This window comes from Ornithodoros turicata, unplaced genomic scaffold (genome assembly GCF_037126465.1).
Source record: "Ornithodoros turicata isolate Travis unplaced genomic scaffold, ASM3712646v1 Chromosome31, whole genome shotgun sequence".
Classification (NCBI taxonomy): domain Eukaryota; kingdom Metazoa; phylum Arthropoda; class Arachnida; order Ixodida; family Argasidae; genus Ornithodoros; species Ornithodoros turicata.
Genome location: NW_026999355.1, coordinates 244148 through 271996, shown reverse-complemented (window position 1 = coordinate 271996; position 27849 = coordinate 244148). Strand labels below are relative to the sequence as shown.

The 27849-nt window shown below is 48.2% G+C and overlaps 2 protein-coding genes and 1 long non-coding RNA gene across 8 annotated transcripts in view; 2 read left to right on the top strand and 1 right to left on the bottom strand.

Annotated features, from left to right (window-relative positions):
- The window catches only part of LOC135373715 (uncharacterized), a 33920-nt gene extending 33572 nt beyond the window's left edge, over positions 1-348 (bottom strand). The window contains exon 1 of the long non-coding RNA XR_010416564.1: positions 20-348. This is a non-coding gene — a long non-coding RNA (uncharacterized LOC135373715). The remainder of the gene's footprint in view (positions 1-19) is intronic.
- LOC135373712 (2-oxoglutarate and iron-dependent oxygenase domain-containing protein 3-like) lies at positions 231-27849 on the top strand. 6 transcript variants are annotated; one of them, XR_010416563.1, is made up of 10 exons: positions 231-662; positions 927-1028; positions 1093-1307; positions 1385-1460; positions 2937-3044; positions 3156-3215; positions 6191-6344; positions 18628-18691; positions 25123-25246; positions 27199-27311. XR_010416563.1 is itself a non-coding variant. In XM_064606788.1 (10 exons), exons 2-10 carry the CDS (start codon positions 613-615, stop codon positions 27336-27338), a joined length of 1029 nt encoding a protein of 342 aa, XP_064462858.1. In that variant the 5' UTR covers positions 247-515; positions 568-612; the 3' UTR covers positions 27339-27849. The 6 variants fall into 6 exon arrangements, 5 of the variants coding, with proteins under 5 accessions (XP_064462858.1, XP_064462857.1, XP_064462860.1 ...); XM_064606788.1 differs by lacking the exon at positions 18628-18691 and having other exon boundaries at positions 247-515; positions 568-662; positions 27199-27849; XM_064606787.1 differs by lacking the exon at positions 18628-18691 and having other exon boundaries at positions 247-662; positions 27199-27849.
- On the top strand, positions 20428-25113 carry LOC135373713 (uncharacterized). Its single transcript, XM_064606792.1, has 2 exons — positions 20428-23033; positions 23506-25113. Exons 1-2 carry the CDS (start codon positions 22759-22761, stop codon positions 24071-24073), a joined length of 843 nt encoding a protein of 280 aa, XP_064462862.1. The 5' UTR covers positions 20428-22758; the 3' UTR covers positions 24074-25113.

Below are 27849 nucleotides of genomic sequence, written 5' to 3'. Positions count from 1 at the left end.
ACTGCTAGTTGTTACTCACCCCATGGTTTCCAAAGTATTCGCCAAGGTATATGGGTATATGTACCATGACCTACTACTATACTAGAGACCTGGACAGCCGCAATGCTCCCAGAACCGGGGTAGTAGTACTGGCAATCGCCGCTTGGCTATGGGATTTGGCGCTAGCTCGCACTATTCGTTGCCACGTGACTTGTCGAAACCGCGGCGATGTATGGTAGGCTGTGTTGACAACGACGAAGCAGCCTATGTATCCCTGCGTAGCAGACAAGGCGGTGGCAAGGGTGATTTCCTCTCCCCAATAATGCCATGTGGCGGTCTCTCCCACCCAGCGCAAGCACCAAGCGCCACCTACGAGAATGGGAGCGAAGAACACAGGCAGCGAAGGACAACCTGCCTGCAGTAGTGTAGTCTGTGTGGCTATTGACTATGGTGTAGTGTAGTTGACTTTACGGCGACAGCCAAGTTACTCCTGAGGCGCTTGATACAAGCGCCCACCCTGTCTTAAAAGGGTTTAGGTACTGGAACTAACTAACTAACTAACTAACCCGTGACCCGTCTCTCCCATAGGGGATCGCCAGCTGTCCAGGTCTCTAGTATAGAGTAGGTCGTGATATGTACTCGCTTCGAGTTTTGTTTCAGCCTACAAGTCAAGTCAATCCAAGGCGAGTAAATCCGAGCGCCGAGCCACATTTTTCCCTGAGGCATGCGTGTTTGCTTCACGCTGCATAAAACGAATGGGCAGCTTACATCTGACATTTAGCACGGTCTTCACATTTCTACGTGACGTCGTAAAACGTTAGCAATTTTATAACAGTGGCAAGGTTTAGCAGCAGGTACTTGTAACGCGTGCTTGTTTGACGTTTTGTGTGCATGTATCGTGTGCTTGTGGATGTTGATGCGAAATAAAGTACCAGCGGCTTTAACAGTGGAAGAACGGCGTCGCTAGAGAAACTTCTTATTCAACGTGGCGGTCCGAGAATGAACGCGAAGCGAAGAAAAGGGCCATCAAAAGCAGAGGAGAGAAAAGGGTAGGAAAAAAAAAAAAAACTCTACAACCGCGCATGTATGTACTATCGTTGCTGAACTTTGCAGAAGTGAGCATCCTGCGAAGGCCCCACTTAACTTACGACGAAGGGTAACAGCACGAGTTCTGTTATCTCTTGCACTGATTGCGGTGCTGTACCTGTCAGCAGTTTGGAGGAGTAACGTTTCCACCACATTTGCGAGCTTTAGCGAAAACTTGACTGTGAAGTTCCAGGCTGTTACGTGCTCAAATGACTACATCAATGAGAGTCACCTGTTCCCTGGTACATAACTTTTTTCTTGACACTCCCTTTTCTCTTCTTTGGCGTGTGAAAAGGTAGCTTTGTCGTTTATTTTGCAGAGTGCGTTCCAAGGAGGTGCGGACGAGTGGCTTCAGACAGTGTGGTTACCCCTGAAGAGGTCACAAAATTGCGGCAGTAAGGAGTGCGGTGTAGCACATGTTGCATGAGTACATAACTGACAATTGTCCTGAGCGATAATGTAACTGCAACGTGTTTGTGCCTAAGTTCTCCGCAGTTGCGTTCAGTTACAAAAGGCATGTTTTGTGGATGTAGTGCATAAATTTTTCATCGTTTATGAGATGAAATTCTTTTGCGCCATTTATGTTACACATTTAAAAATATTGCGAGAATAATTGCACGATGACAAAAGATACTACTTGATATTTCAAAGTTAAGCACTACCTCAGCCCATGGGTGCTGCCAGGATTTTTTTCAGACGGGGAGCAAGGCAGAATGTGTGGCGTGGTGGTTTTCATGGTACGGATTTGCATCTAGTTGTGTGTGTCAACAGTGCCTGCAACTACATTGTCTTGGCTCAACTTGCAGTCTTGGCGCATTGTCTTGGCAATAGCGCCCCATGCCCTGCCGGAACTAAGGACACAGGAAGATTACTCTGTCCTGTCAACTTCCTCTGTCCGTGACTGTGAAGTACAACAAGGAGATCAGACAAATGACCTTGTCTCGGGTATTACTTCACAGTCATGCACCATCAGCTTGTCAGCGACATTTTGCTTCTGTCCTCTGTTCGTGTTCCATTAGGGCTTAATTTTGAAGTATGAAGAAGAATTGCTGCATGTTACATTACATTTATTGTATAATTCAAACTTATTATAATTAATTATCATTGCATGAAGAGATCATGCACCATGATTAAAAAAATTTGTAAATGAATTGCAGGTCCATAATTACCTAAGAACTAGGTAATTATGGTATAAGGGTATACTAACTAATAATTACTAAAAGGATAATCACTATAGGGCACATAAAATCCAAATTAGGAAAGCTCCTTCTGGAATGGGAGTGTGCCATTATTTAGGATGGCATATTTACTGGTAAAAGTCTTGCAACATACATACGGCTCTAATCCTGAGGCACTTCCCTGCATATTGCAACATACAGGGCAGTTATACTTGTAGCTTGAAATAACACAAAAAGAGAGATAGAGAGATATATATACACAAAAGCCGCTTTTAAAACATTTGATGTGAATTCTGTATTCTGCCTCCTGGCTAGCTTTGTAATAAAAATATCTTAAACTTCAGCAATAGTAATTTTTATGTTGGTGAGTTACACACGCTGATTCGCCATATTTTGATCACATTATACTTCCGAGTTCGTTGAAATTTGGTTTGATCCGGAAATTGGTTTTGATTATTGATTATGGTTGATTGGTTATGATTGTTGTTTACTAAAAACAGGAAAACAGAATGTGTATGAGTAAATACAAATCATTTGGTTTTGTATCTTTATCACGCAGACATTGTAACCAATTCTTAAAATTGTGCAAAATTTATGAACTCGCATGTATTGCAGCAAGATATGGGGTAGAAAATTTTTTAAGAGAACTAGCATGCTTGTAGCTTTTACACTATCTTCTTTTTTTCTCCGTAGGATAGTACAAAACGGTATGGCCCTGAGCCGATCCAGCGGTGGTGCATCCATCCTGGATCTACACTCTGGTTCTGTCTCTCATGGCGAGGGGTTTGTTAATATCTATAAGTAAGTATTTAAGTGATAATACTGATATACTTGTGGCTTGTTGCCAAATGATGTCTTTAAATTTCTTTATAGTTTGCTAAAAATGCTCTAAGGTGCATTGATACATTTCAGGTTTGCTAAGAAAAAAGGTGTGCAATACCCATTTAACGAAGAGGATTTTCAACTTTATAGGTACAGTTTTTTCTCGTATCTACCAGTCAGTGAGGACATCATATTGCACACAACTCTTGACATGTGCACATCATACACCCACGTTAGGTTCATGAAGCAGCTTTACTTTGTTCATCACAAACATTGAGAAGGGGCATTAGACCCTTAAAGCCGCTAAGCCTGAGGTGTACCAATGTCGGCAATGATGAGTTGGAACAGCCTGAACCAGAGCTGCCTCACTTTGTCTAGCTTGTCAGCAATGCTTGTCCACTGATTTTGGGTTGCTCATGTTAGCACTGCTTTGACACCTTCCTTTGAGTTCTATCATAGAAAAGCTGGCTTCTTGTTAAGTTTCAGTGTTTTAAATAGAAATTCAAGTGAATTCCTTTGCGTTTCAACATTTGCGAAGCCACATCTCATCCATGCTTCGAGGGAAAGCTGCTCTCAGGGACAGTCTTTTCCTTTCTTTGTTTGGTCTATACTGTCAAACTTCTTTCCAATGAACGCCTTTTTAACGAAAATACCACTACAATGAATTTTTTTTGTGGTTCTGTCAGAGCCACATAGGGCATGGCAGACAACCTCTTTAATGAAGTGACCTTTACCACGAATTTCTTTGGTGGTTGCCTGAGTTTCGTTGTAAAGGAGTTCGACTGTATAACTCAACAAACCATGCAATCTATACCTTGTTGGAACAAGAAATAAAATATTAATGCTCCCTGTACTTGATGAAGCACCTGAATTTTTGCAACCAAAAATTTGTCCCATGCAGTCAGATATTCAATACAATTCAGCAGCAACATTTGAGATGATCGAGAGAGGACATTCATCACTGAAGACCAGAACTGTGGCAAAGCCAGAGCCGGTTGCGTCACTACAACAATCCTCATGTTAACAGCGCTCTAAGCATGCAGCCAGCAACGTGGCAGTTATAACAGATCATCAGTATCACAGATTTAACTGTTCTATGCACTTTCAGTGGTACAGTAGAACCTCGCTAATTTGAAATCCTGATTAATCCGAAGCACTTGTACCTCACGACCCGCTTAATTTGTAAGATTTTCCGTGGGACTGCCTTGGAGCCTCGCAGCGCCTGCGGCCAATCAGCTGGCATTCCCTTCTCGCCTTCGCTTGTTTCCCGCTATGAGCTGCAGAAGGTCCGCCCCTCATGCCACTGTCACTTTCTGTTATCGTAAAACAATGCTGCAATGGTGTGATGTAGCACCCTGCCGAATACAAGACTCTCACAACAAAAGAAAAGTTGTTCATCATCGGCTCTGCAAAGGATGCAACGTGCTCAAAAATGCACCTGGTATGTGAGTTTGGCGTTTCATGAGTGGTTGTAGCTAGAGGGTAGAGGTTGTGGCACTGTACGGGCCTAAGTTTCAGGCCCGTGCCCGGACCAGGCCTATAACGTCTTTTATAGATTTCCAGCCGGGGCCCAGCCCGTACCCGACTGTTTTCATGCTGAGGCCCGGTCCCAGCCCGCCTCTGCTGTATGTGTTCTCGAGGCCCGGAGGTGCATTTCTATTTACTAAAGAGCACAGCGCAGCGAGGAGAAGGACGCAGCTAATTGGTGGAGAGTGAGGGGGTCCACTTGAAAGGAGCGGCTGTGTTTCAAGCCGCTCTGTGCTTGCTTGCTTGGGAAGGCAGCGTGCAGCGGCGCGTGGGTGGCATGTGTGTACCTTGCAGTTCAAGAGAGACTTATCTCCGCTCTATTGTGCGTGCACAGGTGTTAGTTCCCCTTTCTCGAACTCTCATGCGAACAAAATAAGTCGGAACACCTAACCTAACTGACCCTTGTGCTGGACTCTCATGCGAACGAAATATGTCAGAACACTTATGCGGCTGCTCCTCTCTGGCTTGGGTCAAGTGAAGGACGCTCCTCCTGTTGCCCAAATCGCCCAACTCCTTTCATCTTGTCGGCAAACATCTCAGCGCGCACGCCACACCAATCGTCCCCAAATATGTGTCAGTTCACATGTGAAATCCAGACCCATTACACGAAATGAGCATGATCACATATAAAAAAGTGATAGTTCTCAGATGAGAATACGATAATATCCCGTACCCAATGAAAAAAAAAAGAAAAAAAAGTGACACGAAAATTCAGTTGTCCAGTCTCGTGAAATATGTTCGCGTACATGCCCGACCATGGCAGGCATTGTCAAGTCCGTACCCGGCTCGCATAAAAAATGCAAAGCCCGGCCCGCGAGCCCTGCCGGGCTCAGGCTTTCGGGGCTGAAACCCGGGCCCGTGTAGTGCTCTAATTGTGGCAGCAAGCTACAGTGTGGGTCTTTGCTAGAACTGATAACTGTGAAGAATGTTTCACATCTCCTGAAGAGTGCGGTAGACGGGAAGGCAGTGAGTAATCCTGTGCTGCAACTGTTATGGAGGACGTACTTAAAACAAACTGCAGTATGGCTGACCATGCTATAGGTGGTGGTGATGAACCACTCGTGTCGGCGTCTTCAGAGGCCTTAGTTTTGATTAATGTTGTTCGCAACTCTGTGGAAGTGAATGATACGTGCCGCGACCTGTGGTCCTGACCTATGCCGCCTGGAATGCACGGTTACTTCCTACTCCAGTTACCGTGTGCAGCAGACATGCATGATTTTCTGCACCCTTAGTGCTCTTGCAGCAGTCTACATGCACAATAAAGGTAGTCAACATCTCTGGATTCGCTGAATTTGGCAACCCACTTAATTGGAATTATTTTTGCCCTCCATGCAACTTCAAATTAACGAGGTGTCACTGTACCGTATGCTATACAGTGCTTCTCATATTCTTTATTTCTACCCATAGATTACTTATGCAGCCATATGCTACTGTAGAATATAGACTTCAGATGCACGAGTAGCGATAGAATAAAAGTAAATTAAGCATTGCCAACTTTGCTCTAAAACTGGGAATCTCTCTACTTTTCTTCATTACAGCACATGGCACAATACATGATAGTAATACTAGCCTCTATTTTCACTGTCGTTACGATGCAGGCAAGTGAAGGATAAAGTACACACACTGGTATCTCATCAGTTCGCTGTGCCTCCAAAGCACCTGTACCTCACTCACCCGACATTCTTCTCAGAAATGACAGACCGTGAGGCTCGCACTGTTCATGACAACTACTGGCAAATCCATGTTGACAAGGTTGGTCGCTTTCGTCTCTTACCTCACACAACCATCAAGAAGCTTTAAAGGGGCATTTAGCAGCCTGCTGCACGTTTTCTAGTTATCATGCTCTAGAAGAGAACGCAGGTCACAATATCCAAATACAGGTGAACCATATGCAGGGTGCATCACGTAAGACTCACCAGAATTTTATTAAATTCACTATTTGTTTTGCTTTCTGAAAAGCTGTTGAACATATATCTATTCCCGATGGATCCTACAAGTGGCGGTGGTGTATCAGTAATTATGCTGCTGTTAATTAGCATTCATAATTAATCTTCATAATTAGCGAAAATAGGTTGACCGCGCAATTGCAAAGTTGGTGAGCACAACCCTGAGGAGTGTAGTCGACTAGAATCGAAACCACAGTGCTTTTCTGAGCTCTAGTAAAAAATAGGGGAAAATTCCATATTTTCGAGTGCTCTGCTGTCCCATTTTCTATCGCTCTCTCGCTGTCACACCCTCTGTCAACTGACATCAGGTTGTTCCTCAAGGCATGGAGCCCCCCAACTTCCAAGCATACTGGTCGATACTATTATTTTTGTTTTGTTAAAACCTGGTAGAACTTATCAAGCTGCGTAATCAGTGATTTTATTTGTGTTATCTGCATGGTTTTTGAAGTTCTGGATTGTCAGTTTTATTGCGCGACATTTAGCAGATGATATCACCGAACTGTGTCAAACCAGATAGTGGTGAGAACAAAATCAAAGGTGATAATGTAGGCATCACTATTCCCCCTCACACTCACCCCTGGGGACAAAGCAGGCTGTTCCATGCTTTGAGGAACAGCCTAATGTCAGTTAAGAAAGGGTGACACCGAGATGGGGTGGAGAGAATGGTGCCGTAGGACCTGCGCAACGCTTGAATATTTTGTATTTTCACATATTTTTTACTAGGGCACAGAAAAACACTGCAGTTTCTATATTGTTACGGGTAGACTTTTCAGGGGTGTGCTTTACAACTTCGCAAATATCCTATTTTCACAAATTATGAAGATTAATTCTGAAAGTGCTGTGGTAATTACTGATACACCACCATCTTCGAGCAGGCCCCATCGGGAATAGATACTTTTGTCAAAGAAAAATATATCACGGATTTAATAAAATTCTGGTCAGTCTTACATGATGCACCCTGTATAATAAAATTGAAAATAACCATACTTCGTTCGTTAAATAGCACGATTGATTAAATCAAACTTGTCGAGAAAAAATGTGCAATCTATTGTAGCGTACGTTGTTTTGTCATAAGACAGGCTTAAAAATAGGAACGGCACTCTTATCCCTGCATATCACGCAAGTTTTTGAGCACAAATATCATCGCTGTATTAGCAATGCAATTCAGTAGCATAGAAAAAAGTTTTTCCTGAATCATTCCTTCTGATTCAAGCACAGAACGTTTGTAACTCGAAGATAGCAGCATCGCTTTTCTTTTTGCCCTTGGACATGGCACCGATTATCACAAGTTTCTCGCCAACTAACAAAGCCTGAAGTTTTCGGACTGCACTAATCCAGTCGCTTTTGCTATGGAAGCCACGCTATCGCTCCCGTGTCACTTTCATGTTTCGATCTATTCTCTGTGGTCCTTTGCAGGGTTGCCAACATGCTGACGCAAAATACAACCATCTCACTGCCAAAAATGACCAAAAATAACCATATGTTATAGATAGTAGCCACCAAAGTAGCACTCATGTCATGAACGCAAGCATTGTTTTGGAAACACTATGTGACGCAGGAACAAAGCACAGTGGAAAGGTAGAAACAAACAATAACGGCAGAATATGTACACCATAAATCAAAACTCAACTTTTCGTGCCAAGAGGGTCCCTGGCCGTGATTTATCTGGAAACCCACAACACCCCCTAATTGTTTGGTGACACCTCCCTAAGTTTTTTAACTGTACACCCCCTACAAGGGGGGGGGGGGGGGGTCTTGGTATTTCCGCATATTCTCATACAGTTTCTCAAACTTGTTCCTGTGGCGGTGAAGGCTTGGAACACCTTCTCTTCCCCGATACTTCAACTTCAACTTTACATATCGCCGAAAAATAGCAAAGTAGGCTACTAAAATATTACAGAGCAACAGGGACAAGGTAGTACTATCCTTTTTGGCAAAAAGTAACCAGAGTTCGCAACCCTGGCTGATTGCCCGATCGGCCGATTGTGCCATCCCACATGACAGTGCATTGAATCTGGGTAATGGCTCTGACTGTTATATAACCTGTGGATGGAACCTAACCTTCCAACCTGTGGATGGAAGACTGGTTGCACGCATGTAGAGTTGCCTGCCGTATTATCTCAGCAAGCCACTATGCATGATTTATTTATTTATTTATTTAACCACATGAGTGATGGGAAACAGGTACAAAAGGTCACATAATGTGACTTGACAGGGCATCTGCTCTCCATGCATGCAGCAGCAGCTAACAGCCACGAAATAAATAAACAAAAACAGAAAAAGAAAGACATAACAAAATCAATATCAACATAGGGAAAAGATATTCACATCACATAGGACCAAATATTACATCTCAACCAGTCAATGAAATAAGACAATTTTTAGGAAGGGAGGAATGAAACATAAAAGTATTCTTCAACGGAAATACGCTATTCAACAAGGTTAGAAGTGTATGCTGATGTCTTTGTTCGCCATATGTTGCCCCTACATTTTGAGACAAACCAGCTGCATTGCCGATGAGAAGGGTAGTTGTAGGCAGATAATGGTAGGTTGGGTATTTCAAGGAAGGCTGCAGAGTTTTCTATAGTTGCTGTTGTACATGCCAAGGGCAGCCTATGTTGATACACATGACCAATGATGAAGATACATCCCCGCAGATTTTCTGCTAAATCTTGGGAGATATACAATTTCACTGAAGCAAAGCTACTTGTGCGCTGTGTATGTTTAATGTACTATAAAGCAGCACCAGCTCCCGTGGCATAGTGGTTAGGGTGGCCGCTTTCCACGGCCTGGGAGGTGGCACGGGTTCGAATCCTGTCAACGGCTGTGCTGTCTGAGGTTTTCCCTGTGTTTTCCGAATACTTTCCTGACCAATGTCAGCGCAGTTCCCCTTAAAGTCGGCCCAGGACGCATACTAACCCATCTGTCCATCACTACATCCTGCTGTCCTCTCTCCATCTGTCCACGTCTGTACGCCGCTCATAGCCACAGTTGCTTCGCGGTGCTAACACGGAATTTAAAAAAAACTATAAAGCAACACTTAGGCAAAATCTCCAGTAGGAGTTAGTGACGCGGCAGAGTTGTACGACGTGACAAAGAGGGTAGGCGATCCTCGAGTTGGTTGTGGACCGGGTACAAGTACGATTTTCGACACGGCGGCAGCAGACGACAGTGACATTTGGGCCTATCAGGACATCAGAACTAAAGTCCCGAGCTTTCTGCGGCGGAAAATTAAATTTTCCGTGAAGTGTGACTTACAAATCCGCGGGCAACAGAAAACAATAGAAAAATGAAGTTTCATCATTCTCCTAGGATCACGCAAATGCGCAGAGTATAAGTGAATCTCAGTTTACCATAAGGGATACAGCTCGTTGTCTATGGAACTGCCGAACGTCGGTGGTGCACAATGGCGCGTTTATGAATGCGAAAGCTATTGAAAAATCTTTAACCTACAATGGGCCAACTAACCAAGACTAACCTAATTTGATGTAAACTGACAGTCCAAGAAGTGTGAGGTGAAGCCAACTTGCAGAATGGTGTCACCAAGCGAAGGAATGCTCATATTTCTGTAATATGCTGAATATTTCACACACACACACACACACACAGAAAAATACAATTCTGCGAGAAATGTTCCGTTCCGCGAAGCGTGGCAAATTCCGTGAAATTTCACGGAAATCTAGGGGCTGTAATCAGAACTTTTGCCCACTGTTTCGCTTTGCTATGACGGTGTTGTGATCAGTGTGGGGCCATGTGTGCAAGGTCGTAAAGTATTCATGCCATGAATTAGTGGTATTTACAGTCCATTCTCGAGAAACGGTAGCAGTGTTCTGGTCGGCACATACTACATCATATTCACTGCCATAATGTAGGTCCTCAGGTTTTGACCGCCCATGCAGTCGCATCACATTCACCATACATTTGGTGCTTCAAAGTTATCGTGCTGCGTGAGCATTATTTGTACAAAATACAAGGAGACAACTACGTGTTTGACGAGTGCCCACATACTTGGATAATCATGTGGCCTCTATCCTGTTCACCTCCTCTCACGCATAATGACATGTTGTATTCCTGGAAACCGAAACTGAACCCGTTGCGAGTCCACACCGGAGGGCCACGTGCAGTGGAGTAATTGGGGTCGATGCTGAGCTGCTGGCGGGCTTAGCGGCCATCATCGTCAGCTTACATCATTATCAAAATAAAGTTGTTGTTAGTGACCCAGATGTGCGCTGACGGTTGTCCTTCCTGTGCTCTCGGCGTGCGTGGTTCCAGCATACCTTGGACTTCAGTATCCAGCATATCTTGCACTGCGATATCTGCTGATATAACCCAAAGTACGTGCTCATTTCAGGAATAAAAATATATGGCGTTAAATAATAACTGCCATAAATCTGCTGTTATACGTTTGCGAGAATACCTGTTACATACTCCCTTGCAAAGCGACGTTCCTCAGCAAGAAAGGTGTTCACAAGCGACCCCGTCGACCTTGTGAGAAGGGTTGAACACGTTGCCCTCGTTCATCGTGTCAGGGTCGTGAGCTCTCAATATAGCTTACAGTCAGTATATCGTGACTGTAGTGTGCATTGCGCGTGGCAGTGGAATTGAAGCCGGTGGAGGCAGTGCTGCTGTCAGCATGCTTTACTTACCTACCAAACACATCTGGCGCCTGTGCCTTGCACGAGCGTTAGAGATTCAGTTGGGCACTTGCCAGCCTTCCGAACGGTTGTCGTTCTGTAGTGTCACAGCACCGGAAGCACAGCACCGGCATCTGTACGATCTACGAGGGGTGTTGAAGTCAAACCGGGACAATTCGCTGTTCGATGTGCGCGCTCACCTCGTTGTCGGCCATCTGGTCCAGCACGTGTCTTCTGTTTTGCACAAACTTTGGACCACCGCGTGGTGAACGCGGAGGCCTGTCGCGTGTGAAAATGGCGAAAAAGAAGTAGCGCGAGCCATTTGTACACTCAAGAGACAGATATAGTCCCGGTTTTACTTGAACACCCATCGTAGCCTAATTAAATGTATTTTATTTGGAGTAAAATTCTACGAAGCACCATGATCAGTGCAGTATTCTTGGACAGAAGCGCCGCTGAAGACAGAAGAGAAGGAAAGGAACAAAGGGCGCACACTTGATAGAGTATAGAGGCAATTTCCTTTGTGGCTGAAGATGAAGAAGAGTATATGATTTCGGAATGTATCGTTTCGGATTATGAAAGGTGGCTGTTGGATGACTGCGGTCTGGCACTGTCGTTGCTCATATTCGGAACCCAAATGGGGCGAAGATACTACAAAAACTGGCGACAAGGATTCTTACTTGAGTGACCACAGGACCTGCGCGCAAGCAAGAAACTCACGGCAGAAGCGGAGAAAGCTCAACGCGACGCTGGCGAGAACAACAACTGACACACCCTACGGGGCTAACATTCAAGTAAGTCACATGGAGGCTCATCTACCAGCATTTCCGTAGCTCGATCCGCACTCAGGCGCGTCGTTGTTAGCACAGCGCTGGTTGAAGTGGCACGACCGCTTCGAAAATTTTCTCTTGGCTGCAAACATCATAGAAGCGCCACTCGCAACCGCGCCATGTTGCTCCATATTACGCAGGGTAAGAGGTGTACGATATCTATCGAACGCTGCAAAACACGGGATCAGACTATGGCATAGCTGCCGCACGCCTAAAGGACCACTTCGCCTCAAGAAGAACGCCGTGTACGAGCGCCACGTGTTCCATTAAGCACGGCAAGACGCAGAAGAAAAGCGCTGGATCTATTCCATGTACGACTGAGAAGACCTGATGCGTCGTGCGAATTTCCAGATATTGATAAGGAGCTCATGTCACAAATTATCCAGTAAGCAAAGTCTCACGAACTGCGTCGTCTGCACTCCGCGATCCTGATATCAAGCTGGAGCAGCTTATAGGGATCAGCCGCAGCATAGAGGTCGCCGAAATCCAAGCCGCGACCATCGAAAATCCCTCACAAACATACTTAGTACAGTAGGTAGAAGCCTAGAAAACATGGAGTGGTGATGCACCCCATAAAGCAGATGACCACAGGCAGACTGAAAACAGTTCCGGGTGTTGTGGACAGTGGTCCTGTAACTGTGGGAAAATAAGGTGTCCAGCCTGGGGTTCCACTTCCACAACTGCAAAAAGAATCATTTTGCTAAGTTGTGCAGAGGCAATAAAGCGACAAAAGAAGCAGTATGGTCACCTGATACGTTATATGCTCCCTAGACTCTTTGCAAGAAACAAATCTCAGGTAGTAAGCTCTCCGTTGTGACAGTAAATGTCAACGAAACGCCACTAGAATTCTGGACACTGGTGCAGGTGTCGACGTTGTCGGCAAACAGACCTGGCGTGAGCACCTTCGAACACCCCTGGAAACAACGAAGACACGATAGGCCCCCTATGGTGTCACCCGAGATATTCCAGTTGGGGGGACATTCACAGCATTGATCAGCGTCCATTGGATGAGCATTCAAGCACCGGTGTACGTCGTGAGAGGGCCACAGGTACCTTTGATGAGCTACAAAACAGCCACAGAGTTAAAGCTTATTAACACTGTGCAAACAGTAGCCGTTGAGGCAGGGCCGGTGCTAGGGGTGTGCGGGGCATGTTTCACACGATTAAGTGCATACCTGACAGGCCTAAGGCGGTCGCCTTTCTCACGCCCCTCCCCCCATTGCCGGCCCTGCGTAGAGGTGACTGTAGACGTCAGAAAAGCATTTTGAAAGCTGTTTGGAGGACTAGGATGACTGAAGTACTTTCAGGTTAAGTTAGAGATTTCAAAAGTTGTGGAACCTGTTGCTCATCCATATCGCCGGATCCCGTTTAGGATAAGAAAAGCATTGGAGGCTGAATTAGGGCGCCTAGAAAAGCTCGACATTATCGAGCATGTAGCTGGACCGACCCCATGGGTTTCACCCATCGCTGGATTCGATGAACCACACCGACGGATGCGTAGACAGGACCTCGGCGGTCTTGTCGGACCGGTCGAGGACAGTGTGCGGGCCAGGATAAGGCGGGGAGAGTTGCTTCTTGACGGCGTCCGTGCGGAGGAAGACGTGGGTTACGCTGCTAAGGTGCTGGGGGGTATGCGGATGCCGGCCGGAAGCGGAACGAGTGAGCACCTAGCGGAGGGCAGCAAAAGCACGTCGGAGGCGGTCAAGGAGCATTGATGGAGCCATGGTCTGCGTGCCGGCAGCAAAGATCTCTGCGGGAAGTCGAAGAACGCAGCCGTACACGCAGCCGAGATCGGGTTTGAGGGCGGCACGAATCCCCAGGGGCACGAGGGGTAGCTTGTCCACCCTGTGGGCACGGTCTTCATGCGCAGTCAGGGCAGCTTTGAGGTGACGGTGCAGCCTCTCGACCAGTCCATTGGACGCAGGGTAGTAGGAAGGTCGTCCAAAGTCGAGAGGTACCAGGCAGTGCCGTAAATGAAGCGAAGAGGCGACTCTCGAATTGCCGGCCTCGGTCGGTGGTGATCTGACACGGCACACCACATCGGGAGACCCACATCGACAGGAAAATTGAAGCGGCGGTTTTGGCAGACATGTCTGCCATGGGCGCAGCTTCGGGCCACCTAGTGTATCGGTCGACTGCAGTCAAGAGGCAGAGGTAGCGGTACCCGGAAAGCGCGTACTTCGCGGTTCATGGACAACCAGACATAGCGCTCTGCAATAAGCCTCCGGGTAGCCTTGACGCCAGGATGCGCCAGATTGTGGAGTAAAGCGAAGACAGCCCGACGGGAGACCAGCGGGACGAAGGGTTGGGGACACTGGTGGATGTGTCGCAATAGAGATAGAGCATTAGGGCGGAGCCAGGAATGGGAAAATCTTCAGACCGGAGCGAGGTGGTCTGATGCTCGTGGAACACCTTGAGGTCCTCGTCAAGGGCTTGGGAAGAGGCAAGGGCCTCAGGGGACGTGATGCCCACGCCGGCAAACAACAAGACACGGCTTAAGGCGTCACCAAGGCAGTTCTGCGAGCCCTTGACATGTTGTAGGTCTGCGCAGGATTTGGCCAAGAAGGCAAGGTGCCTGATCTCTCGGATGACACCGGCTGCTGGCAGATCGGAAAGCGTAAGTCAGCAGCTTATGGTCAGTCAAGATGGTAAACTTGCGACTTTCAAGGAAATGCCGGACAGCAAGGTAGGCGGCCAGAAGCTGTCGGCCAAAGGAGCTGTAGCGCAGCTCGGTTTGCTTGGTCGAGAAAAGAGCGATTGGATGCCAGGCGTTGCCGAACTGCTACTGGAACAGGGCATCTTCGAAGCATCGACCATGAGGGCAGTTGGCGCATCATGCTTCGGATGGAACAGCAGAGCGGCGCTCGAGAGGTCAGCCTTAATCTTGTCGAAGGCAGACTGGGCTTCCCCGGTCCAAGCCGAGGTGTTGGGAGGACGAGAGGTCTTGCTTACGCGGACGAAGGGTGCGGGCACAGCTAAGGACAAAACGGCGATAAAAATTGACTAGCCCCAGGAAACGGCGGAGCTGCCGGATGGATTGAGGCTGCGGGAAGTTCATGATCGTCTCAACTTTGCTTGCGGACGGAGCAATGCCACCATTGGTGACTCTGTGGCCGAGGAACTCTGTCGAATCAACACCAAATTCGGATTTCTGAACATTGATGACAATGCCGGCCAAACGGGTGAACAGGAACCGGAGATCTTGGACGTGCTGCTCAGGCGTTGAACTGGCCACAAGCAGGTCGTCAATATATGCGAAGACGAATGGTAGACCTCCTGTCACAGAGTCTGTGAACCGTTTGAATGTTTGGGCGGCCTGGCATGCAGTCCAAAGGGCACGCGTGGAAACTCGAACAGGCCGAAGGGTGTCATGATGGCAGTTTTCTTGATGTCCTCGGAGGGGACAGGGATCTGGCGATGCGCCTTCATGAGGTCGATTTCGCTAAAGGTGGTGGCTTTGTGGAGGTTGACAGCGAAATCCTGCAGGCATGGTAATGGGTAAAGATCGGGGACTGTCACTAGGTTGAGGGCACTATAGTCTCAGGAGGGACGCCAGTCACCCGATTTTTCCGACACCATATGAAGAGCGGAGGACCAGTCGCGGGAAGAGGGCCTCGCCACCCCGATGGCGATCATGTGGTCGAATTCATCCTGGGCAATCTTGAGCTTCTTAGGGCCAAGTCGACGAGCCCTAGCGTAAACGGGCGTCCCGGTGGTGTTGATGTGATGGCTGACATCATGTGCTACAGGGCGCGTCGAGTCAGGTGGTTGTGTGAGACTGGGGGAACTCGCGAAGGACATCAGCGTATGAAGACAATAAAGCCGGCAGCGCCATAACAGGGGCAGAGATCGCCGTGGTTTTCGCAGAGAGCACTGGCACACGGAGACTGGTTGAGGTGTCGATGAGCTGCCTGCATGAAACGTCGACAGTGAGGCAGAAGCACTGCAGGAAATCAGCTCCCAAGATGGCTTGCGTCACACCTGCCACAAGGAATAACCAGGAAAAACTTCGCCATAGGCGGAGGTTAATGTTGAGCAGCTGCTGGCAGTATTGTAATTACTGTGTGGTTGACCGCTGTGAGATGGAAGATGGGTCAGTCAGAAGCGGTAGCGGGTAGGACGCTCACTTCTGCGCTTGTGTCGACCAAAAAGCGGGTCTTGCCGGCGCGGTCAACACTGTAGAACGGGCGATTTGTGCGTGAAGTTGAGGCAGGTGAGCTACTGGTCGCCGTCATCGCGCCCCGGTCAGGTTTCCAGCCGCAAGGTCTCGTGCATCGCTCGGAATGGTCTCCAAAGCGGACGTCGTACCAGCAGAGAGGAGTTGAGGACGGATCTCTGCTTCCTGGGGAACACGAGCGGCGGCGAGAGCGGAAATGACGGCTGTGGGAACGGCGGCGACGAGAGAATTCTTTACAAAAAGTAGGTCTTGCTGACGCGGTTGACAATGTAGAACAGGCGACTGGTGCGCGAAGTTGAGGCAGGGGTGCTGCTGGTCGCCGTCATTACACCCCGGACAGGTTTCCCGACCAGCCGCAAGGTCTCGTGCATCGCTCGGCATGGTCTCTGAAGTGGACGTGGTACCAGCGAAGGGGAGTTGAGGATGGATCTCTGCTTGCTGGGGAACACGAACGGTCGTGAGAGCGGAAATGACGGCTGTGGGAACGCGGCGGCGAGGGAGTGCGGGAGTGCTTTAGGCTAGGATCGTCCGAGCTTGCGAGAGTGCCGCCACACATTCACGGAGATCGGAGATGTCCTGGGAGAGCGTCTCGTGTTGGGAGTTCAGTGGATCCTAAGGCGTGCTGTCAACATGGTGACGGGGTGGACAACGTGAAGTGTCGGCAGACGAGGCAGTGGTAGCGCCGACGACCTCCATGACCTTGTCTGTCTGCTGCGCAAGGTCTTGAAGAGGCAAGCCAGAGGCGGGGGCCAAGATAAACTGAGCTTACTGTGGTAGCCGCTGAAGGAAGAGCTCCCGGAGAACATTGCCGTCGAATGCGTGCGCGCGATCGGGCGATCGCCAATTAAAGTTTCCATGAATCGGAGCAGCTGGGTGGGGCGGCAGTCGCCCAGTTCTTCAGCCGTAAGCATTAGTTGTAGACGCTTACACTGGGACATGGTGGTCCACTCAACGATGGCAGACTTGAGCCTTGCGTAGGGATCTTGGGCGGGATCTTGGCGGGACTGGAGGACGTCAGACTCCTCCATGCCGATGTCGGAGGCCAGCGTGGCGACGATGTGCCGATACATCGTTAGTTGGGAAGAGATGCCGGCCAGCTAGAATTCTCCGTCTCCGCTTCTCTAGTCTCTCCGTCTCTAGTCTCCGCTTGAATGAACCAGATGCTTGGGTTGCGCGGCCAGAAGGGTGGAAGACGAATGGCAGCATGACCCAAGGAGTGCGCTGGTTGATGCGGGGGCAGGGGCTCGGAAGGAGTGGTGCTTGCCTGGGCCGTCGCATCGCCGAGTATCATTGACTCCAAGGCTATATTTGTTGGGTCACCAATGAGACGTGACAACCAAGGGCGGTTGACAACACATTTATTGTCAGCGCCTTGAAGAACTGGAAGCACGTTCATGGCGCGATGTTCGTGTTGAAGCATCAGGCTCGCTCCATGTGACGTTGCGAGCGGAGCTGTTTGTCGTCGTCGCGTGTGTACAAGACCGGCTACTACGAACGTTTCTGAGTATACCTGGCTGGAGGCAAGCTCACTGTGAAGACAGACCACCTATCACTCGTGTCTATCCTCAAGAACCCAAATGCGAAGCTTTCCGCGAGATTAGAATGTCTGAGCCTGAGACTACATCAGTACCTCTTCGACATTCAGCACAATCTTGGAAAAGAAAATCCCGCAGGTTATTTGTCCAGACATCCACCACCGCCCGAATTGAGAGACCTTCGTACAAATGAAAATGTTAATCACAGCTCTTCGGACAACAGACAGAAAATCCCGCGACCATATGTGGAAACACAAGAAGTTGAAGCCCTTCCTCCAGGTCAAGGATGAGCTAACGGTCACCCTGGGAACATCTTCCTAATTGGAACGAGGCTAGTAATTCCAGAAGATTATCAAGCACAAGCTGTACACCGAGCGCACCAGGTCCATCAAGACATGGTGAAAACAAAACAACTGATCAGGGAGAAAATCTGGTTCCCGGGAATCGACAAAAAGGTAGAAGCAGTAATGAAGAACTGTGAAGCATGCCATAGAATCGTTGAAGAGAGGAAAACTTCACTGTTGGTGATGGTACCGTTCTCCGATGGACCCTGACAATCAGTAGCAGACTTTGCCGGTCCCTTGCCAGGGCAAAAATGCTTGCTGGTAGTCATAAACGCGTATTCACGGTTTCCCGTGGTCTCAATATTGCATCACTGAATGCGAGAACTGTGGCAGCAAAGCTCAGCGACGTTTTCGCAGTACATGGGATGCCATATGTTCTGAAGACTGACAACGGCCCCCTGATATTCCCAAGCGTCAGTGGTATACAGCGCCTCCGTACACCACTGCTGTAGCTACAAAGAAATGGCGTAGTTGAGAGGTTCATAAAGAATTCGGAAAAGACCGTGAACCGCCTGTGTCAAAGGGAGTAACTAGAAGGAATAACTTAATGTGAATCTTCTGAACTACAGGGCAACGCCAGGCTCCACGACTGTCATCACTCCAGCAGAGCTTCTGTTCGTCAGAAAAATACAGGTAAGGCTGCCCCAAATGCCGTTGTCGCCGTTGTCCCGCGAATCGGCATACGTGTCTCGACCGTACAACGTAACGGTGGTCCACAAGGAGGTTGTCAGGAATGCTTAATTTCTCAAGCGCATCCCCAATGCCCGCATCAGGACTCCGGAGACTGGGACGCGGTTGGGGACCTGATAGAAACACCATATGAACAAGACATTCCAGAAGATGGGTCCGGCCTGACCCACTGCGCTGTAGACATCCAAAGTCCAACACCGCCGGAGACCAGGCGGAACCCGGCGCGTGAAACTCCCGGAAGACCGCTAGGCCATCTTGTCACGGCCAGTTCTGATGCATCTGAACAAGAACTGAATCCATACAACTTCGGTGGCCACGAAATCCAGCCATTTCTAGTGGGAGCACTTCCTGTCTTTCTAGCCATCGGTCGAGACGTGACCAATCAAATTCAGGATAGCATGGTCAAAACCTGGTGATAGTGGTAGTGCCGAAATAGCTCGCCCTGTTCGGCCTCACAGAAGCGGAGAATGTCACGACTAACTCTTGGGGGGGGGGGGGGTAGTGTGTCCGAGGTCGACTTCTAAGGGAACTGTGTCGACATATGTCTGAGGGCAACCCCAGACAGCACAGCTGGCACCAGGATTCGAGCCAGGGTACCTCCTTTTCTCAACGTGGCATGGCCAGCGCGCTAACCACTGAGCCACGAGTGCTAAAAAAAAAGCGAGAGAAAAGCAACTCTCCATCATACAGCGTGTTAAACTTCCATGGCAAAACGGCGCTGTTCGTGGCTCTCCAGATCCTAGGTTGGGAACACGGTATACTGTAACAGTGCACGGGCTGTCATTTTTGGGACATATTCCCGCGGCCTGGCTCTGACGGACGTACAGCTCAGCTCCGAGTACCTAAAAACAGAAAATACAATAGCTGGAGGGCTCCACTTGGCACTGGTTAGAATACTGAGCAGGTAAAAGACGCAGCGCTTACGAAGTGATCTCGGATGATAGTCCTAACTGGTGTACAGTGCGTGTGCAGATAAGGTGTGCCCACATTTACGCTCGTAACATGTTGCCTGCTTACCGGACGAAACAACGACGCACGTATGCGATCAAGACAAAACGAAAAAAAAAAAGTAATAGAATGAAATAGCAAGTGGGAACCAGACTCTGCATAAGAAAAGAGACAGCCACGCAAACTTTGCTCTCTGTGCATTTCCCCACATAGATGCTGATTTGTGTTATTTCGGTTTCTGTACCGTTAGCTTCCTTTAGCGGTGCCCGCACACAACTCTCTGGAGACTGAAAAAGCACAATTCTCGTGTCGGACCCTACTCCTGAGGACGGGAGTAAGTACGACAGTAAAGCGGAAATAGTAGACCAGTCTTGGAGTGTTAAGTTGGTGTTTCACGTCAGCGGAGGTGCTGGTTAGTTTGGTCTGCCATGGCATAAGCCACGCAGCTGGTGACTTCTGAGTAGCCTCTCTGATCGGCATCGCGTACTCTCGTCACCAGGACTGGGGTACGACATGGGAATTCTGGCTTGCTCCTTCCGAGACTGCCATATTGACATCGCCTATTCGAAATGCAAGAGCAAGCTTTGCGTTGCTATTGTAGTTTATTACGCGGAGTTTTGTTACCACGATCTTTTGTTGGTTTTTGTCGCAATAAATGCGTCGTCGATTACCACAGGATGCTCGACCGGTTTCGGGGATTCCACTGGATTGCTAAGAAACCAAGCCAAGAAACATACAACCTGGGGAAGTCTTCAATGTTTCCACCTCTCTATCGACTGGCGGCTCAAAGTACCACTGTCCCTGAAGCCGTCGTGCTAACGAAAGAGCGTAGGCGCCGTGGTAAATTTATTTAATTGTCCATGCTTTGGCATGCAGTTATGTTCAATTCTTGATCTTCGGATCTTGATTTGGCTTGAGCTCCATATTATCATGACGGTATCATAGAAGACGACGACACAGAGTCCTTTGTATTCCCCATACCGTAAACATGGGGCTTACTTCAGTTTTCGCCAAATTAGTGGAGTAGGCTATCTTTGGTCACCTCCTGCGATTCGCAGATGAGCACAATTGGTTCTCCCCCGTTAGAATTGGTCTCTGCCCGCGTTGGTCGATCTGGATGGCTCACGTGTCCATCGACATTCTCCTTTCTAAAGCACGGCTGCTCTCCGAACATTTCGCACTCATAACCCTGGACGTGTCGAAAGCCTTCGACTCAGTTGAATCTGCCCTTCTCCCCCGTTCTCTGGCTTTTCTGCCCGTTCCCCCCTATATCTTCTCCTGACTGTCATCCTTCCTAACTCACCGGTTTTTTTTTTCTGCAGTGACGGTAAATCCACATCTGGGGCATCAGCAGAACCGAGGTGTCCCCCAGGGCTGCATTTTGCCCTCACTCTCATTCCACTGCACCCTGATGTTTTGGTAATTGTACATGCTGACGACATCATCTTTTTGGCCTCTTCCCCATCTGACCTCGCGCTACCAACTACAGTCGCTTCTTCAGCACTCTCTTTGTCCACTTATTCTTGGCTACGATCGCTTCATCTTTCGTCAACAATGCCAAATGTACCGTCCCGTTTTTCAGCCCTTCTTACATCTGTTTTGACCTTGTGATTGGCAACTCTGTTCTGCCCCGCGTCTTTAAACTCAGGTATCTACGCTTATGGTATGACGGATCCCGCTCTATGTCAGCCCATGTCGACCACCTCACTACCCGGGCCTCCCGCGCCTTAGGCTTCATTGCTTCATTCAGCAGCAGGCGGTCAGGTCTTCGCCGACCTGCTCTCCTGCAGTATGTGAGTCCCATACTTGAATTCGGCTGCATTCTCTTTTCCGGCCGCTCGCAGTCCCACTTTTGCCGTCTCCTGCTACTTGAGCACAAGGCTCTCTGCCTTTGTTTGGGGACTTTTTGCACCCCCATTCCTGTCTTGTACGTGAAAGTCGTATTATCCCTCTTTCGAGCAGATTCCAACTTTTAACCGTGCGCTCTTTCCTCTCTTGTCTCTATAGTCCCCAGCTTATTCGTCTCGCTCTTTCAAAATTTTCTGCATCGCGACTTTTTGCAACCTGCCTTGGAATTCCCGCATGCATCCTCAGCTTTGGTTTACCGAGCATCTCTTCCTTCAGTTTGCATCCCTCGTACATCTTGTTCACCCGCACTGGCATCGGGATCATCTTCCCGCGCTTGAACGTCTGCGAAAGCATTCGCACCCCTAATTATATTCCGGTTTACTTTGTGGACCTGGCTATTCTTTTTGCTCTTCGGGCTGCTTCCCCAAACCACGCACGAGTCTATATCTTTTCCGACTGCCTGTCATTAATCACGAGTGCTTGGAGTCAAACGTTGCCTCCCTTGAGTTCCGGTTCCTTTCCTATTTCCGTCCCCGTTCCATTCTCCATAATGAGACACTCCCCATAATGAGGCTGCAGACGACCTTGCAAGGGCGTCTCTCTCCTCTACCTAGCTCGCTGTCTTTCCTTATCTCCCCAAAATTCTTTATCTCGTGTATAAGAACTTTGATTTCCTCCTCAGGTCTTCTTCGGCTGGTGAGCTTCTTTCTCGTCCTCAGAGGTCTCACCTATAGCCTTGCCCTGGCCCTACCTGCTGTGCAGCTTGCACCGGATGGAGTCCCTCCTAATGTTCTTCCGTTGCGGCGTCCCTCCCCTAAACTTTCTTTTCCGAATCTTCGTACTCCTCCCCGTTTGTCTGCGTTGTGTGCATCCTCTCGACGATTGACCACTTCTTCCTCTCGTGTCATCGTTACGTATCCCCCACGGAACGAACACCTTCATCACCATTCCTTTTCGTGCTCATAGCATCCCCATCAGTTCTGTCTTTATTCTGTCTTTCTGTCACACCTCCATAGCCGCTTTCCTCCCTCCATTCTTTACTGCATCATTTCGTTTTCTCTTCATCTCAATGTTTCTCACCTACGCGAACCTACTCATCTCCGTGGTCAATTCCCATTGGGCTATGCGCCACTCTTAAAGAAGAAGAAGAACAAGAATCTCTGCCAATCTCCCTTTGTGGGTCACTGCCGCACTGTGAAGAGGAAGAAGGAACAATGTCGAACCTTGCCGCGACGCTGCCTTTTCTCCCGTTCCTGTTGGTGCAACTGGAAAGCTGGAGCGGCGAGATTAGCGTGTTAGATGCCCGAGCAGACAGCCACTACCACGAGGGCTACGCCTTTACCCTATGGAAGCTGCCGTCGGCCGTGGAATGTAGAGACCCCAGGCGGCAGGTAGTCGCTCTCCGTGAGACCACTTCGCCCTTTTGGCCCATGCCACTACGGTTCAAGCAGCTCAGAAGCGGGTTCTACTGCTTCACAGCCATCAAACGGTACGGACAACCCCCGGCTACATCGCCACAACGTTTAGTGCTTTGCGGGAGTGTGATTGGATCGTTCCACCGCGGGGATATAATAATAATAATGACGCTTTTTTATCACGTGCCCAAGAGCAGCCTCGAGAGCCTTTGTGTTGGCAGGTTGGTTGTGTTCATATGGGGTGAGGCACACTTGTAGGTTGTGCGCGTGCGTGGAAGAAGTGCGAAAAGCTGGGTGCTCATAGTCGGACGAATACTTTTTCCGCTTGCTTACTTTTTAGAGGGTCTTGTACCCAGAGAGCTTTTGTGAGAAGAGCGTGGGCTAAATATTCTTGCTCTGAGCCGTACTAGATCTTTTTTAGCTTAGCCCTCTTCTCATTGCGCACTGTGCTCTCGCAGTAACGCGTAAGCTTATTCATCGGCAGGTCTATAAGGTGACCAGACGTTCCACTCTAACCTAGTGACTTCTTCCTCCTGCACTGCGCAGAAACTGCTACCGCGAATGCCACAATGTCACCTCCTCGGTCACCCAACTTCAGGGCACCAACCCTCCTCCACGTTGCTGCGACGCTCGCGACGTCCACTTCACATGGACTTCGAGCGACAGCGTCTTAGACGTGACAGTCACCACCTCACGAGAGAGCGTCGCCTGTCGCCTGTTCCTGGTCACCATTTGGCCGGTGCCTTTGTGGTCTGACGTCTGTTACGATCAGCTCAACAAACGTCGCCATATCACGCATCAGGCCGCAGCAAACTCGACCACAAGCTTCTTTAAGCTGAACAAGAACGAAGCTTTCTGTGTCACTATCATACCTGGATGTTTTGACTGTCATCTACAATGTCCCATGCTTGCCTCCGAGAAGGTGACCATCGGAGCGGAGTTCAACTACATAGCTCCTGCTGAAGGTGAACGTGTCGCTGAAAACGATACATTGGAACCCATTATTCGATTCGTTTTTATTGGAAGCATCTTATTGTTGGCTATGTGGACGGTAGTCATTGTAAGAATCGTAACAACGAGGACAGTGTCAACAAGGGGCCAGTTTGATGTGTAATGTGTCGTCCACGTTCATTGCCCAATTCTTATTTTTGCTGTTGCATATTTCGTAGTGTTTGTTCCAGGATATTCGCAGTCATAAAAGATACCTTTAAATGTTGAATGCACTTCACAATGCTGTACCCGCGTGTCTGGATCAGCGTCTGTATCCCAAGGTGTTTTTATCTGCAGCCAATGGATATAAGTATTCTCGCGTATACTGCTCTCCCGACACATGCAAGTGTGTGTTGGGGAGGTCGCCCTAGTTTCACTGCTGAGGCTGTGAGGGTGACTGGCGCTAACAGAACTACGCGTGGTCGTCAAGGGGAAGGGCAAAGGGAACTGTGGTGTAGTGGCGTCAGTGGTATTAATATTGTACTGCACGCGCTTCATCTTGTTAGCATTTTCTCTCTCTCTTTCTGCTTGAGGATTGTGAAGCTGTACGTCCTGTTCATCTACACTGGCAACGAGGATTGGATGACATTGTTGAGCGCGTCCTTGCTGTGGACTATTGCATCTTTGGGGTATTGGGGCTTATAAAGGTATTTTGTAGCCTGTCATCGGTATTTCACGGAACAAGTCAGATGCTACGTTGTTGGGGATTTTGTCCGTTCGCCCAATCTTCCGTTCAACGGGTAGCATCTCACAATGAGGAGTCACCTGTGAGGTCTTTAAAGGCGTCAAGCAGTATGGCATTTCAGTAGTGTAATAAGTTATATATCTAACGAGACTATTTTCGTGATCGTGACTCTCGACGCGTTCAGAATAATCGAAGGACAGCGGTGGTGGACAGATATATGGGAGTCATTTCCTATCAGTGTAACTAGCTTTGTTGGCAGACGTCAAGGAGCAGGCCAGGAACGGCCTGCTGCTGCATCACACAGTTGAAGTATTTAGTTGTTTCGTTGTGTGTCTTGGTTCAAACGCAACGTAAGTATACTGAAACAGAGCGAACCCATATTTTACCCGAATAAGCGTGACGTTAAGCGGTCTGACGACCCCTTGACTACGACACGAGATTCCCACGACTCCCCTTCGTTGACTGTAAGACGTACGTTACCATTGCAGGAGACATACGGGTCGTTTCACTACACTTCGCTGGTGTACCTGTCCGATTATGGGCAGGATTTTGAGGGGGGTCGCCTCATCTTCGTTTCTGACGCTGGAAACGCCACGGTGGAACCTAAGAAAGGCAAGTCGCTTCGCGCTGCGCTTCTTATTCGCTGCCCATTTTTATAACACGTTTACGTCAAGGCAGAGAAACATGCCTTTTATGGATATATATTTTGAGTACAGAATCATGTTTGTTGGCATTGCGTTTCCCTTCTTGCCTTTTTTTTTTATATTGCTGTTGTTGTTGTGCTCAGTTATGTTTACATTGGTGCTGGAATATGCGCACAGTTCTTATTCTTGCATTTATATGTCCGTCCTTCCACGGCGAGTCAATCGCCAGAAGTATTACAAATAAATAATAAATAAACATGCCCTCATTTTGGTGCTAAACGTTCCGCCTTTCCTTGAAGGCTGTTGCATTCTTCATAAAACTGTTCTCTCTGTGTTCTACCCTGAGCTAGTGAACACTCCAAACACGTCTACCATGTAATATTATCAATCAGGATCACATGATGATGATGATGATTAACACTACATCTTCTGTTACCTCTCTGACCAAAAAGAGGAAGCGCTGAGAGCTTGGGGGAAGAGGTTTTATGACACATTTATGCAGTGGTTCGTCACACTTATACAGAAAACCGGCCGGATTCTTTCCAAACTGTATGCGGGACCGAGCTTTTCTTCGGCAACTGGAGTTTCGTGATTCGGTCGGATCTGGCGAGGCCAGATTTCCGTTCCCAACTCGGAATTCTCGTAACGCGAAGAAGTAGCAAGCATCCAATGGCTATTCAGCCGGAAGGAGAACCATAGCAACAAAGACGTGACAAACGGGTCGACCGTTTCCGCGTCTGCGATTTCTCCTCCGATATGAATGCGGGGATTACGTATCTCATTGATCTGGCAAGCTGAAAGGTTATGTGCCGAAAGGTCAGAAGTCTTCTGCCGAACTTCGGCTTCCAGTTCGGTTGCACGCGGTGATGCACCGGAAAAAGTTCATCCCGGATTTCGCTTTGGGCAGAATTCGGCTAGTTTTTCGTGCCGTGCGGTCCAGCCTTTAGGGTAAAATGTTCTTCTGTTCTTCCATTACTTTACCCACAGTGGATGAAGAGCATGTTACGAACACGTAGCTGTGCGCGTGAGACGACAGCATGTAAGGGCTTGTAATTGCAAATCATATATCTTTTTATTACTGAGACTTTAATTCCGCAATTGCAATCCTCGCGTGTGAGACAGAACTTCGTAGGCGGTACATCAGTCAGATTACAGAGAAGGTGCAGGGGTGCAGACCATCATGGGCATAAATTCAATATCCATTGTCCATACAGGACAAAGTCAGCTTGAAGCTGCTGTTGCATCATTCTTAAGGCAGAGATATTATAAGAACAAAACAAAAAAGATAGAAAAACGAGGAGATGTTGCTGCTTGTTCCGCCAGTTGATGGAAAATATAAAAAATGTTGCAGCAACTCCTTCAATATGTGATTGATTCCGATGTGATGCATGCAATGGCGTAGTCGTCAGCAACCAGGATTCCTCTCCGTTGTCTGCTCTGCCTTGCACTGCCTAAAACTGTGAAATTTGGTATTTCATAATATTTGGCACCCTCTACATGTCGAACACAAGATTCCTATCCTAGACGCATTTTCAGACGAAACTGTGGACATCACGTTGTGTTCCCAACTATTACTATTATTCCTAAACTGGTTCTTCATTTTCAAAGTAGGTCCTGTTACGTGTCAAAGTCGCCATGCAAATCTAACAAGAACGATATTACGTCTTCCTGGGACACTCAGTCTCAAATCCACTGAAAACCTTATGTAATGAGTGTGGCTATTCAGTTCCTATACTTCAACTTCGCTTCAACCCTACGCTTGGTAAAGCCGTGGCAGTAAAAAGACAGAACTGCGCTTCGACCGTCAATGGTTAGAGGGAAAGTAGGACGGGAAGAACTTAGGCGTTTGTACTTCACTTCAACTTTTTCTTCTTCTATTTGTCTGGATGCCTGAGTACAATGTGCCTGTGACTTGCGCAGGACGCATCGTGTCTTTCACCTCTGGCTCGGAAAATCCGCACCACGTAGAGAAGGTTATGAGAGGGGTTCGCTATGCTCTGACGGTCTCCTTCAGCTGCGATCCTGCTAAGGCCATCGAAGACCCTCGGCCAGCCGCCTAGGCCGCGTAGCCATCACCATCATCACCTCTGCATGGTGCGAGTGCTGAACACGATCAGTGTGCAAGTCATGCGTGCGTGGCGCTGTTCCGTGTAATGTTTCCTCACCTTGCCGAGAATGAGCCTCTGACACAGAACGAAATTGAAAGTGGTTCTTCGATATAATGGTAGACAAATGATGGTAAGAGGTCCGAAGTGGACCCAGAAATGCCAACAATAATAAAGCTAACGGAAGTAATATGAGTATAACACACTGACGACTACACTACCACATGGTACATACAAGACTATTGCACGGTGGTGGGGAGGAAAAACGACACCAGAACGAAATCTCTAAGTGCATATTCCACAGTGTCTCATCTATGATAACTAATGTCCATTCTATTCCTTTTTATTCATTTCCTGCCTATAGTGTCACAGGCAAACACAGGTGCCGGAACACCTGTTACGGGTCCAGTGCAATTTAATACCTGCTTTTGTGCACGTCATTTCAATAAATCCTTACTATACCCTA